Below are 14440 nucleotides of genomic sequence, written 5' to 3' on the forward strand. Positions count from 1 at the left end.
TGGTGCAGGGCTTGGCATAGTCCTCATCTCTCCAGACGGCCTGGTTATAGAGCAAGCAATCAACCTTGGCTTCCCAGCATCCAACAATGAAGCGGAGTATGAGGCGCTTCTCGCAGGACTCAAATCAGCACACTTCATGAAAGCAACCGAACTAATGGTGTACAGTGACTCTCTGCTGGTGGTAAACCAAATTTCTGGCGAATACGAAGCAAAGGACGACAGAATGGCCAAGTACCAAGAGCTAGTCAGAACGGAGATCAAAAAGTTTAATGTGGTAAGAATAGAACAAATTGGCAGGGAGGAAAACAGCCGAGCGGACGAGCTAGCAAGCCTTGCCTCAATGGCAGATACATCAATCCCTCATCCATTACTCGTCGACTTCTTACCAAAACCAAGCATAGAAGACCCCGAAGCAGAAGAAGTGTATTGCGCAGAATTAGGCCCTTCTTGGATGGATCCCATCATCCTGTTCCTAAAAGACGGCATCCTACCAGAAGAGAAAAAAGAAGCCAACAGAATAAGGGCAAAGTCGCAGCGGTTTTGGCTATCTCCATCTTTGGCATTATATAAGAAGTCGTTCTCTGGGCCTTACCTCAAGTGCGTTCATCCCAGCAAAGTAGAAGCATTCCTGTTCGAAATACATGAAGGGGTATGTGGAAGTCATCAAGGGGGAAGGTCGCTCGCTTACAGGGCTATTTCACAAGGATATTGGTGGCCATATATGCAAGCAGACTCAGAGAAATATGTGAAGAAGTGTGAAAAATGCCAGAAATTCGCGCACCAAATACATCAACCAGCAAGAGAACTCCTACCCTTAACTAGCCCATGGCCTTTCGCAATGTGGGGCTTAGACATAGTAGGACCACTTCCAACAGCACCCGGAGGCAGAAAATTCTTTCTCGCAGCAACAGACTACTTCACAAAATGGGTGGAAGCAGAAGCATTGGCATCAATCAAAGAAAAAGATGTGAAGAAGTTTGTTTGGCAAAATATTATCACTCGGTTTGGCATACCAAAAGCACTGATCTCAGACAATGGAACTCAGTTCGACGGCAGGATCTTTAGAAGCTTTTGCGAAGAATACAAGATAGAGTTCTACAATTCCACACCGGCATATCCTCAAGCAAATGGGCAGGCTGAAGCATCAAATAAAGTCGTCTTGGATGGACTAAAGAAAAGGCTAGAGAAAGCAAAAGGCAAGTGGGCGGACGAACTTCCTCATGTTTTATGGGCTTACCGCACCACACCTCGGCGATCAACTGGAGAAACACCATTCTCCTTAGCCTATGGAATGGAGGCAGTGATCCCACTAGAAGTTGGCCTCCCCACAATTCGAAGCGAAAATTTTGATCCAGACTTAAATGGAGAAGCCATAGCCCTAGAACTCAACCTTGCGGAAGAAAGAAGAGAAAGAGCATTAGTCCACATCGCCTCATACCAACGAGAGTTAATCAGAAAATACAGCAAAAAGGTTCATCCAAGACAATTCAAAATTGGCGATTGGGTACTGCGCAAAGTAATGGGAAACACCTTGGTCCCAGGAGACGGCAAGTTAGGCCCAAATTGGGAAGGTCCTTATAAGGTGGTTGGGTTAGCCGGCAAAGGGGCATACCACCTAGAAGACAAGGATGGCAAGGCAATCCCTAGGCCATGGAATACGGCCAATCTCAAGATATTTTACTTTTAGCTTTTCTTTTTCAAACATGTAATTTTCTCTTCCTTCAATAAAATGAGAAATTCTTTTTGGCACAAATTACTCTTTGTAAAAGTTAGCTTTCAAGACTTAAGTATATTGCAAACATGTTCTTCTAAGTTAGCTGGAAAAACTAACTTAGAGGTTGGCTGGATTAAACCAACACCCTTCCTAAGCCCAGGATAAGGATCCAGGCTGCAGGACATTTGGTCGGAATAACCAAATACTATAAGTTAGTCGGAAAAACTAACTTAGAGGTTGGCTGGAATAAACCAACACTTTGTACTCCTTAGCCGAAGTAAGTGCATGACTAAGGAGTGGTTGGCTGGAATAAACCAACTCCTGGTACTCTTCAGCCGAAGTAAGTGTATGGCTGAAGAGTGGTTGGCTGGAATAAACCAACTCTTGTTACTCTTCAGCCGAAGTAAGTGTATGGCTGAAGAGTGGTTGGCTGGAATGAACCAACACTTTGTACTCCTTAGCCGAAGTAAGTGCATGACTAAGGAGTGGTTGGCTGGAATAAACCAACTCTTGTTTCTCTTCAGCCGAAGTAAGTGTATGGCTGAAGAGTGGTTGGCTGGAATAAACCAACTCTTGTTACTCTTCAGCCGAAGTAAGTGTAAGGCTGAAGAGTGGTTGGCTGGATTAAACCAACACTTAGTACCCCTCAGCCGAAGTAATTATGTCGGCTAAGGAGTGGTTGGCAGATAAGTATAGTTCAACCAACCAAAAACCGAAATAACAGTTGGAGTATTAGAAGACATTACAAAATACAGGCATACACAAGAAAACCGGAATAAGAGTTGCGTAAAATTTTCATTACAAGAGAAGTCATTACAAGGGGGCTTAGTTCGGTTACAAAGAAAACAAAGAATACAAAGTCAAGCGAAAAGATCTTCAATCTCGGCATCAAAGGCAGCATCAGTGTCAGCTGGTAGACCGGTCTCTGGCGGCAGGACTCCTTCAGTCACAATAATGGTATCGACCGGAGCCACAGTTTCATTTGGCTGTTCAATAGTCAGATCTTCCACTCTGGACTCGGGCCGATCTATCTGATCCACGTTTTCAACCGGAGTATCCTCAGTGGCAGAGTCTTCATCTGAACCTGAGTCCTCAAGGAATTGCTGCTGCATCGTATTGGCGTATTCCAGCAGGGAGTTCGGTATAAAGTAGGCTGGAGGGTTGAAAACCTCGGTCTGAGGATCATGACCGAGCTTCTCAACGGCTCCCCTCCAGCCGCACTTAAAGAAAAGATCCTTGGCAGCATTGCATTGTAGGGCGTAAGCATCCTCTACCCTCTTGAAGCCCTGCTTGTCAGCCTCTTTTACCTTCTCCTTTATTTCGGCATCCTTCTTTCTTTCAAGTTTTAACAACTCGCGCAAGTACTTGTCCTTCAGAACTATGGCAGTCTTTTGTTTTTCAGCTTCGGCCGAACTAACCATTCCGGTCAGTCTGCCGACCTCACCTCGGAGTTCGGCCAGTTTCTTTCTGGCTTCTTCTAGTTCGGCCGATTTCGCCTCTGCCTCGGCCGCTGCTTGCCTAGTCACTTTCCTCAGCTCCAGTACTTTCCTGTGGGTGATTTGGTTTTTCTGAATAGCCTGACAAAGCAAATAACTTCCCTTTAATCGAAGAAAGAGTTAAAAAGAAAAAGAAACATAAACAGAAAAGCAACCGAGGTCACTAACCAGAATCATGGATTTAGTAGCAGACCGGATGGACTTCAGCTCGGTGGTTAACTGTTTTTGGTGATGTTCCATGTCTTTGGGCAGACACACGCTCTTGGCCAGGTTGATGGCCAACAGGTGGTCTTTCTCAGCAACGACCGAGTCTGTGTCTAGAATGTCTCGGTCGTTGAAGGTTAGTTTCGGTGCCCAGCAGCCGATGGTTCGGTCGGAAGACTCCGGTTGGGGGCTCGGTGGTAAGCTCGGCTGAATAGGAGGTTCTTCATCAATCAAAACTCGTTCGGGTTCGGCAATTCGGGCACGTTTGGTTCGGCGGGAAGAGGATGGCTGTTGGGAAGGAAGGGCGACAACAGCAGGCTGCGATTGGCTGGGAGGCGCCACTTCGGGCCTAGTTGTTTCGGTGAGAAGGGCCCTGACTCTGCTCCTTTTCGCCATCTCTTCTTCTGCGGTTAGAGGGACAAGTCTTATCTCGGGCAAAGTTGGGTCCGGCTCCGGTGCTTCTTCAAGAAGGAAGTCAGTCACCCTTGCTTTTCGGCGACCGCTGTAGCGATAGGTCGGCTCAAAATTTAGAAGCTTGGCCCAATCTCTTTCTTTAATCCGAAATGCGGCTCGCAAGACTCCGAGGTTGGGATAGCTATACAAGGAATGGAGATGGGCGAAATCTGCAAAAAAGAGAAGTGTTAGTTCGGCTAATAGACTAAACAACCGAGATAACACACAAAGCAGAAGACCGAAGTAAGATTACCAGGCTCTCCCATTTTCCAATTTATAGGTCAGCCAGGAATTTGAGCTTGAAAATCCTCAAAGTTCCCAGAGACCCAAAAGAAATCATCATCGTTAAGGTCTTTGTCTGGTGTATGCTTAATTATCTTCTCTCGGCGGCGGCGGATCCTAAGGTAATAGACCCACCCAGCATTCTTCGAGCCGATGGAATACTGATGGAATATTTCGGCTAGGCCAAGGTTTAAACCGGTCTGGTGGTTTAGTGCGGCTATTCCCATTATGATACGGTATGTATTGGTGGACAGTTGGGTGGGGCATAACCTAGTCTGTCTAAGAAATTCGCAGATTAGCGGCTGGACAGGAAACCGTAGTCCGGTTTCTATTATGGATTGAAGGGTAAAAGGGACGAAGCCTTCATTATCCCAGGGAGTAGCATCTTTTTCGGCCAACGTCAGATGGACGTCGTCAGGAATTTGGTAATCGTCCCTAAATTCGGCCATGCCACCAGGGGTCTTAACTAGATATCTATACTTACCCACCTGGTGAATAAATTACGAATAAATTATTTCGGTACAAAAATTTGGCTCAGTAGCTCGGTTGAGCACACGCAGGAGTGCCTGGGCAACCTAAGTCTGCAAGGTAGAAAACAAAGGGGTTAAGCACAGATCGTAGGACCGCGCTACAAATTATAAGCAAGATATACAAATCCTACTTCGGCTTAGTGGGCTGGTTCTACCTCGGCTCATCAGAAGGTTTCTTAGCTCGGTTTTGAGCAGTTTAGACCGGTTTAACGTCTAGGGGCAGCTTTCTGGGTTCGGTCTAAAAAACTAAGAAAGCTGGTTTAGCCCCATGGCCTAAATCGGTTGCAGTATGAGGAAAGTTACTTCGGTTGAGCCCCTAGGGGCAGCTTTCTGAGTTCGGTTTAAGAACTAAGAAAGCCGGCTTGGCCCCAAGATCTTAGCTCGGTTATAGACCGAAGTACCTAGTTCGGTAAGTGCAAGCTTGTTCGGTGATCTTATCTTGACTAGAGTGGGTCAGAAGAAACTACTGACATTCCTACGAGTTCTAGTCCGGTTATTTCCTAAATCTATATACATAACACAAACAGTATCCTAGTTCGGTTGCTATGTGATTTTGGATCCAAGATTGGTTTCTCTACATAACAGTTCATACACGTACAAGTTCTCTGATTTTTTCATGAAAGTGCAGAAGCAAAAACAAGAAATACACAAGCATGCTTCACCATGGTAGAGAAAACAGCAACGAAGAAAGCAAAAAAAACTAGTTTTCTTAGAACTTACCAGGGGGAAACAAAGGCAAAGAAGGAAGAATGGTAGCAAAACCACAGCTTTTTCAAGAACAATGGAAGAACAGTTAGAGCACACAGAGAGAAGACGAAGGATTTGAAGAATGTAAGTGAATGATTCAAAAGAAGAATGGTTCTTTTGTGAAAAAGGAGAGAGAAAGAAGCGGCAAAAAGGGGCGGGAACTGTACGAAATTTTTGTAGGGCGGCGTGACAGTTGGCCACAGCTTATCAGAGTTTGCCACGTGTCACTGGAATGGGAAGCGTTACAGTCGCTGTGATTGAAGAGACGTTTTGACCGGATATAGTGATACCCGAGGTAAACTTAGCTCGGCTGGAAAGGCTAAAGGATTTTTAGCTCGGCTGAAAAAGCGTAACAAACTCTAGCTCGGCCAGAAGGCTGGTAATCCCAATCATGTTGCACAGATGGAATTAAGGGGCAATTGAGAGGGTAATTTTTGGGAAAAATTGGGCCGAGCCGCGAGTTGGGCATTGAGGCCCAAAACGCGGAGGACTAAGTAAGAAGGCCGCAATAGATACTCCGGCCCAGAAGGGCAAAGTTACTCCGGCCTTGGGAAGATAAAGTTACTTCGGCTCAAGGAGGTGAAATTACTCCGGCTCAAGAAGAAATATTTACTTCGGCCCAAGGAAGAGTAAAACTACTCCGGTCTTTAGGCAACTTACGGTTAGGCCGGTCTCAGAGTTAGTCCGGTCGTGACTTACAATGGTTAGGACGGTCAGAACTTGTTACTTGGAAGTTTGATCTAAGTACGTCAAGGGTGAACAGAACAGCCGAAGTAAGGAGTTAGGGGGGAAGACCGAGCTAAGGATAGTTCGGCCCTCTGTGGCTCGGTATAGCCAATTTTACTTCGGTCAAATGGAAGTTCGGCCATAAAGAAAACCATCCCACTTGGTTTAAGCAATGGGGAAGGGTGTAAAAGGATAAGCATTATCCTTAGGAGAATGAATCCTAGGAGGACTCTGGATGGAGAAATACAAGTCCTATTAGGATTGTGCCATATGAAACTTATAAAAGCTCACAAGCATCACCTTGGAGGAGGTAATTGAACACAATCTTTCTGAAAACTTAGAGCCTTGTCTATTTGTCAAGTTTTCTGACTTAGGCATCGGAGAGGTTTCCGGCACACACCCGCCGGATAGCTCACGTTTGTGTTTTCAGGTGACAAAGCGACGTCGTACGGAGGAGCGTGGACTTGGTCAACAGGATTATACGAGGAGAATTATTTCCTCCCCGTACAAAATAAGATTTTTTAGTCTCAGACTAATAACTAAAGAGTCAAAAACCAACCCACTTTCCAAACGAAACCATCTTATTTATATTTATCAGTTATTTGATGTGAGATGGTTGTTTGTATCGATTATGTCATCAAATTTTATAGGTATAAAATTTTTCTTCATCTATTCACATTAAAGGAATGAGCTTCCTTCTAGTTTAGAGATTGTTGTTATATGTCATGCAAATTATTACTGAGTTTTATTTTGATAATTTACATCGTTTGTTTTATAAAGTCCTTCATATAAATTATTTACACAAAAAAATTAAATCAATTTAGTAGTCGTAACAAAAAAAAAAATGATCTATTTATAAAAAAAAGTTACATAATCTATTTTCATAAACATATTTATCGTTTATTTTTTGGATACAAATGAGATACATTAAATAAGATTTAACTATTGGATCAAACTAATTTCACTACAAGAAAACACATTTTTGGCGACTATTTTTGGCTACCAAAACAAATTTAGTCGCCAAAAGTGTGGGAATTGGCTACCAAAATTAATTTTAGTCGGCAAAAGTCAACTTTTTAGCTACTAATTTTTTTTAGTAGGGGAATGTTGATTATTGGCCACTAAAATAAATTTAGTAGCTAAAAATATTACAATTGGCCACTAAAAAAATTTTTAGTAGCTAAACATATCACAATTGGCGACTAAAATAAATTTTAGTAGCCGTAGGGGCACCTTTAGCTACTAAATTGTTTGGTAGCCGAATGAAAATTAAAAAATTTATTTTTGATCTTCGACGGCCAAAATTTTGGTCGCCAAACATATATTTTCAGCGACAAAATAACGTTTAGTCGCTGTACACCTACTTTTGGCTACTAAATTGTTTGGTAGCCAAATGAAAATTAAAAAATTTATTTTTGATTTTCGACGACCAAAATTTTGGTCGCCAAACATATATTTTCAGCGACAAAATAACGTTTAGTCGCTGTAGACCTACTTTTGGCTACTAAATTGTTTGGTAGCCGAATGAAAATTAAAAAATTTATTTTGGGTATATTTTGTGATTAAAAATTCAATATAACAAACTAGTTACAACTGAATAATAAATTAATTAAATTCACTTGACAGATGATTTCTTCATCTGTCTTTATCTATGACAAAATATACATATAGCATGTTCTAAAATTCTAAATCAAATTGATTAGTGCCTAGTTAGTCATGCAGGACTCCCAAAAAAAAAAATTAACTATATTTTACAATATAAGAATATAAGAAAATATGAAAAAAAAATTAAAATATAAGAATATAATATTTTAAAATATATAAGAATATTTTATTATCTGTCATAAAATTTTAAAATATAAGAATATAAGAAAATATAAGAATATAATATTTTAAAATATATTATTATATTTTTCAGTAAAAAAACATATTAGGACAAATATTTAAGATATTTTAATATTTTTAATTTATATTTAGTCGGTATTTAATTTACTTTTAGCGACCAAATTTTAGTCGGCAATTATAATTAAAAATTTTAAAAATTGGACTTCAGATTTTGGGGGGCAAAATTAATTAGCTACTAAAAATTTTCGTCGGAGAAAAGGCTTTATTTCTTATGGGCGACTAAAAACGTTTGTCGGGAAAGAATAAACTAGGTTTAAGAAGTATACTCCCACACCACACGCTCTAACTCTCTCATACATCTCTGTCTGCCTCTGCTCTCCTCCCGCTCTCTTTGTCTTTCTCTCTCTCTCTCGCTTTTGTCTCCATCGTTACCGGAGCATCACTGCTATCACACACGAGCACCACCGTCAATCCCCAAGTATGTCCTCTCTCTATTTTTCGGTCTCTCTTCCCCTAATTTCTGCCTCTAGGATTTTCTTCTTCCATTTGCATACCTTCACACATACCCGACCCCAAATCGATGGGGTTTCTTCTTCTTCCATTTGTTGAATTTATGCTTTTCTTCGTAACTACGATGGCTCAGAAGCAGTTTGAAACAATGTCTCTCTCAGTCCAGAACACCATCTGGGTTTCTCTCAAAAGACACAAATCCAGATGGGTTCTTCTATTTTCTCAATAGCTTTGTATGTGTAGGTCAAATTAACATGAAATGGATTTAATTCTTAGCTGTGACTCTGCTTTTTAGTAGTTATTCATTCTGTTTTAATATGATTTTTATTGGATTGGTTTGGAATGGTGTTTTCTCTGTTTGTGTTGGTGTGTATACATAGTGTGTATATATAAATCTGTAGTATGTATGATTTAAAATCTGTTTGTATATATAAAATCTGTTTGTGTGTATATATAAATTTGGTTGTATAATTCTGTTTGTATATATATAAATATGTTTATATATATGAATTTTGTCATAAACAGGCCTGAAGGAATATATAAAATATGTTTATATATATAAAATATGAGACTGTCAACTGTCATCTGTATATATAAAATATATAAATCTCATCTGTACTTTTATAATAATTCTATTTAATTGCATTTTCTTGAACAGGCCTAAAGGAATTGAGACTCTTTGTTCAGATATGCAAGTAGACCATACTGATGTCAGGATATTGATGCTTGCTTGGTAAGTTTCTTTTGTAGTCAGTAAGACTTCCCAAGTTATTAATCTTTAAAACAATATAATTGATGGACTACTCATTTCAGGAAGATGAAAGTTGAAAAACAAGGATACTTTACCCTGGTAAGTAGAACAGTTCTGATATACACATTGAATATAATAATCTTATTTGTTGAACCTACTTCCTAGTGCTATTGTCATATACCCAAATCTGCAACTCCAGCAGTCTATCCGTCATCTAAATCTTCAATATGCCATGTTCTTGAAAATCCAACCACGAAAATGTCAATGTTTGACTTCAAAGAATTGACTTGGTTTTCATTAAAAAGATGTTGATTTTTTTTTTTTTTTGGGTGATAAATTTGGGGTAAATTACACCAAGACCTGAGCTATGACTCTGTTTCACTTAATCCCCTTCACCTAAAAAACATGACAGCTTGTATACATTTTCCTTTTTGTTTGCCGCCGTCAACCCCTCATAAATACACCATATTTTTATATATGTATTGTGACGGAGAAGATATTACCAGCACACTGTAAGTTCTTGCTCTTCACAGCTCTGCTTTTGTGAACTTAGGAACACTAATGTCTCGTTGTTTTGTAAATTCTATGATCACCATGTTTGCTGATTTGCCTTGGGTTTTATAACTATAGCTGTTATTTTTCTCATTACTATTATGTGCACTTGCATAAGACAAATTAGGACCACTTAATATGAGTCAAAATCTTGTTTGAACCTCATTCCCATCGAGATAGAATTCGATTTCAACTGGGATGGGACCACTCAAACATATGAATTTGGTTCTCTTTTTAGGAATTAAAGGATTGAGATTTTTTTATGGATATTTCAGTTTGGACTTGTGAGGATTGAAGAGTAAAGATATATGTTATTGGTGATGAATTGTTACTTTTGTAATAAAAATTTACTATATTTATGAGTTTAAGCGAATTTACTATATCTATGAGTTTAAGTGCTAGTACAATGTTTGTGAATTTACCTTTCTGATATGTCTGTCATACAGTAGGCATAACAATGGGATCCTCTTATGTTAGCTGGGGACTTGGATTCCTTGTATAAGTATATTTGTATAGATTTGGCTTCTATTCGATGAAATAGATTGTAAAGGTTTGCTTGGAAAATTTAAAAAGGGTTTTTTCCCCCATAGGTTTTGCACAAAATTTAGAGTTGGATTTGACATAAAGGCAAATATTCATTATCTTTTTGTTGGAAGTTAACTTTCTCTTTGTCGCTCTCGCTGCAGTGGTTGTAGTAGGTGAATATACTCACAAGGAAATGAATGTGTATATAATATATATTTCTAAGAATTTTTTTCCCCACTATTATAATGTTGTTGTGAACTCAGTGCTTGGTGGGCCATTAAGTCAAACTTCATCAATTTAGAAGAAAACTAGATAAATAGTGTCCTAGTACAAAATTTTTAATGTTCAACTACTGTTGAGTCATATTTTATTCTTTTTTTTTTCTTTTTTTGCTAGGCCACAATGGGAAGGTGGTCAGTATGGGGGTGATGAAAACATGCGGTTGGATGCACTTCATTTAGCTAAAGAACTGGGAGCAGATTATATTGATTTGGAGCTCAAGGTATTTGTATTTGACATCAATTCATCTGCAGGAAAATAGATTGAATTCTGTTAGATGATGTCAAGTTATTTGGAATTTTACATGCTTTCTCCAACAAAATTTGAACTAATTACAAGCCAAGAAGTCTAATCATATTCAAAGCAACTTAAACAAACTGCAATCTGATGTCATTTTCCCTAGCTCAATGGTGGCCCTGGTTGCTCTAGCTTTGATGGATTTGTCTATGAGCACGGTAATCATTCAATCAATTATTTTTTTTTTTACATTCTAAGATTATATTATTGATTATGTTTAGTCATTTTTTTTTCTTTTCTTTGTCTGTATGGTTTCCATATTGTCTTTTTTGGTTTGTTGAGGAAAACTTGATTGAAGCTTTTGCTAATCTTGTGAATCACTGAAACTGCTTGGATTCCTTGGATTGAGGCACAGATGAAAATTTTATACTGTGTACTTCAAAATATGTGAAGTGTGTACTTCAAAATATGTGAAGTGTGAAATGAAATAACAAGAAAATGAAAACGGGTATAATATTGATTTTACATATAGCTGCGTTCTAATATGTTAAAAAGATCAAGTTTCTTGAAATTGTTATTGTGTAACAAGAAAATGGAAATGCTTTTTTTCCGTTTGCATATGGGATGGGCCTCATCTCACAAGACCTATTTGAGGTGGTGGAGCTTTTCATTTTTTATCTACAATAGTCATGCTAGTTTCATCTACCTCATTACCCAAATATGCTTTCGAGTTTCAATGTATGGTGAAAGTATTGTTTGATGTTATGCTCATATCAATGGTTTAAAATTGATGGAAAATTTGAAGATTTTGACACTTTATTATTTTGTTGGGTTCATTATCTATGGTCTATTATTATTTAAAAATTTAGATCATAAACTCTGAATTTGGATCATTGGTTTAGGTGATTGTCTGTTTGATATGTGGATTGTTAAATTTTTTGCCCACCAAGTGTTTGACTCTATGCTCAAGTGACAAATTTATCAGAAACAATTGGAACATGGAGTGTTTGAATCTGTTTCAATCTGCTTTCACAATTGAACATGGTCACCAATATATGTACACCATTGTAACTCTGTTACAGAGTATTGTGATTTTATTGAGAGATAGACATTAATGAAGATCATTAGAGAGATGGACATTAATAGCAAATCAAACCACTGCATAATTAGCCAAGCCCCATGGAACATGGTCATCAAAAATTGGGATATAATCTCACCATTGTGTTTGTTTGTATGCATTTATTGATGAGATATATTGTGGTTAAATTCTCATTCGTTGATGAATCCCCATATATTTTATTCATATTTAGTTGGAACTAGGTGGATTGAAGACAATTTTATGCTCTAACTCACTCAGATTCTTGTACTTATTTGAATGTGTTGGTTAGTTTAATCATATGAAAAGAAGTCAATTTTGGGCATTCTGCATATTGAAGACCCATTTCTACTACTTGGTCAAAACTTGAGCACATCTAATTCTTTGGAGAGTAATAGAGAAGTTTATCTTGCAGGATAGGGCTATGGGTACAACAAGCTGCTGTGAGAGCTTGATTGAGTCCATTTTAGACAATTTTAATAATTTAAATTATTTATTATGCAAGGCTCATTGACTACTATTAAAAAAAATTACGTTATGCAAGGCTCATTTGAGAAGAGTTTTCCATGATTTTTTTCATGCTAAATTCCTTTATCTATTTCCTGTGTGATTTATGGGTGGTTGTCATTTATATAACTTGGCATAAACATTGAACTTCAAATTATTTTTTAAAGGCATAATTTTTATTTTGTTGTTTTTTTTATATATAAAATTTGTCCTATTCACCTAACTTTAATTAACTTTGCATAATCATTGAACTTCAAAGTTGAGCATATAGGATACTACAAATCTAGATAGGAAAGAGATGGATCTTGTTATGTAGTTTTTGTTTTGTGTTTTGTATATAGACATGTTTTTTATGCATTACATGGTTATGTTATATTTTGCCAAATTTTGTTGAAAGATAGTAATCAAGTTAAAGTTTTGTGTAAATATGCTTTGTTATGTGCCCATTTAAAATTTTTGCCAATTAGGTTTTTGCTTCATGGGCATGTGATAATTATCAGTTGTGCCTCTAATTTGCAAATTCAATTGTTTAGCTTTTGGAAAACTTGGTATGCTACTATCTATTGTTCAATTTGGCTGTGGCAAGTTTAGGGCAAGAAAAACATGTAGATTTAAGGTTCTAGAAGAATGTATAAGAAAGGTTGTAGGTGTGTGGGGATTGAATAGGACAACATATTGTTTGGCTTTGACTTTCTTCAGATAGTTCTTTGGCAATTATTACGTGTTGAGTTGTTTACACTTTTCTATAAACATTCAATTGAGTATATTCATTCAGTGAAGCTCATGATGTGTAAATTTCTTTTCTGAAGCTGAGATGGGTGTATTGGAAAATGTTCTTGCATCTTTCCGTTCCATTTCTCAATTTTCTGATTGCATTACTACATTTGCATTATTTTGCAGTTGATGTCTTCAGAAAGAAAGGTACCAAACTATATGAAGCAAGCTTGAAGGATGAGAAGCATTTAGATCAATGACTCCATTGTTAAATTAAGCAAGTGTTTTAGTAAATAAATTTAATTTTCCCATCATGTTTACACCTTCAAAATATTCTGTAAATGACATTTGATGTAGAATTTTTTGTACAGAGGACATCTTTTTTGTATGATTTTGTGTTTGTATGGAATTATTATTTTGGGTTGGATTGTATTTGATTTGTATAGAATTTGATGTTAAAAGATCAAATTTTTGTATTGTTGAAACGAAATAGAAATAGATATATGTATTGTTTTGTTTAAATACAGGGTGCAGGTTGCACGAAATAAATACAGGTTGTGAAGAAATTAATTATAATAAAAAAAAACACAAAATAAAGTTTTTGGTAATTAAATGTTTAGTAGTGAAAAAAAAAAGAAGAAGTGAATTTGTTAGTGACTAACCAATTGGTAGCCAAAAAGGAAATCAATATTTTTAGTGACTAAATATTTGGTAGCCATAAAGAACCCAAAGATTTTAGGTGACTAAAAATTTAGTAGCTAAAAGTATAATGAAGACTTTCGGCTACCAAATGGTTAGTAGCCAAAAGTTTAATAAAATGAAAAATAATTTTTTTGGCGACTAAATTCTTTAGTCTCTAAATGTAGTAATGTTGTGACTAAAACTTATCTACGACAAAAAGTTTTAGTCGTTGAAAATTTAATTAATTTAATTTGAACACTTTTGGCGACTAAATATTTAGTCGCCAAAATATCACCTTTCCTGACTACCCAAAGTTTCGTAGCCAAATGCTTACTTTTGGCTATTAATATTTTAGTCGCCAAAACATAACCTTTGCCGACTAACGAAAATTTAGTAGCCAAAACGTTCACTTTCAGCGACCAAAAATAGTTTAGTCGCCAATACTATCGCCGACAGGGTATAGGCGACGAGTTTGGCGACAAAATATTTTAGTCGCTAAATGATTTCGGCGACTAAATATTAGACTTTTGACCACCAATATTTTGATAGCCAAAAATAACATTAGTTGTAGTGTTTCCTTATGCATGAAGG

General features: G+C 37.5%; 1 protein-coding gene across 1 annotated transcript; it reads left to right on the plus strand.

Annotated features, from left to right (window-relative positions):
* The first annotated feature begins 6783 nt into the window (after positions 1-6783).
* LOC145789208 (uncharacterized) lies at positions 6784-11955 on the plus strand. The gene is made up of 5 exons (XM_082908072.1): positions 6784-6802; positions 8319-8475; positions 9166-9240; positions 9321-9357; positions 10732-11955. Exons 1-5 carry the CDS (start codon positions 6784-6786, stop codon positions 10762-10764), a joined length of 321 nt encoding a protein of 106 aa, XP_082764198.1. The 3' UTR covers positions 10765-11955.
* The last annotated feature ends 2485 nt before the right edge of the window (positions 11956-14440 follow it).

The sequence above is a fragment of the Camellia sinensis genome, chromosome 15, assembly GCF_055761805.1.
Source record: "Camellia sinensis isolate YWXY chromosome 15, ASM5576180v1, whole genome shotgun sequence".
In the NCBI taxonomy this organism is placed as follows: Eukaryota; Viridiplantae; Streptophyta; class Magnoliopsida; order Ericales; family Theaceae; genus Camellia; species Camellia sinensis.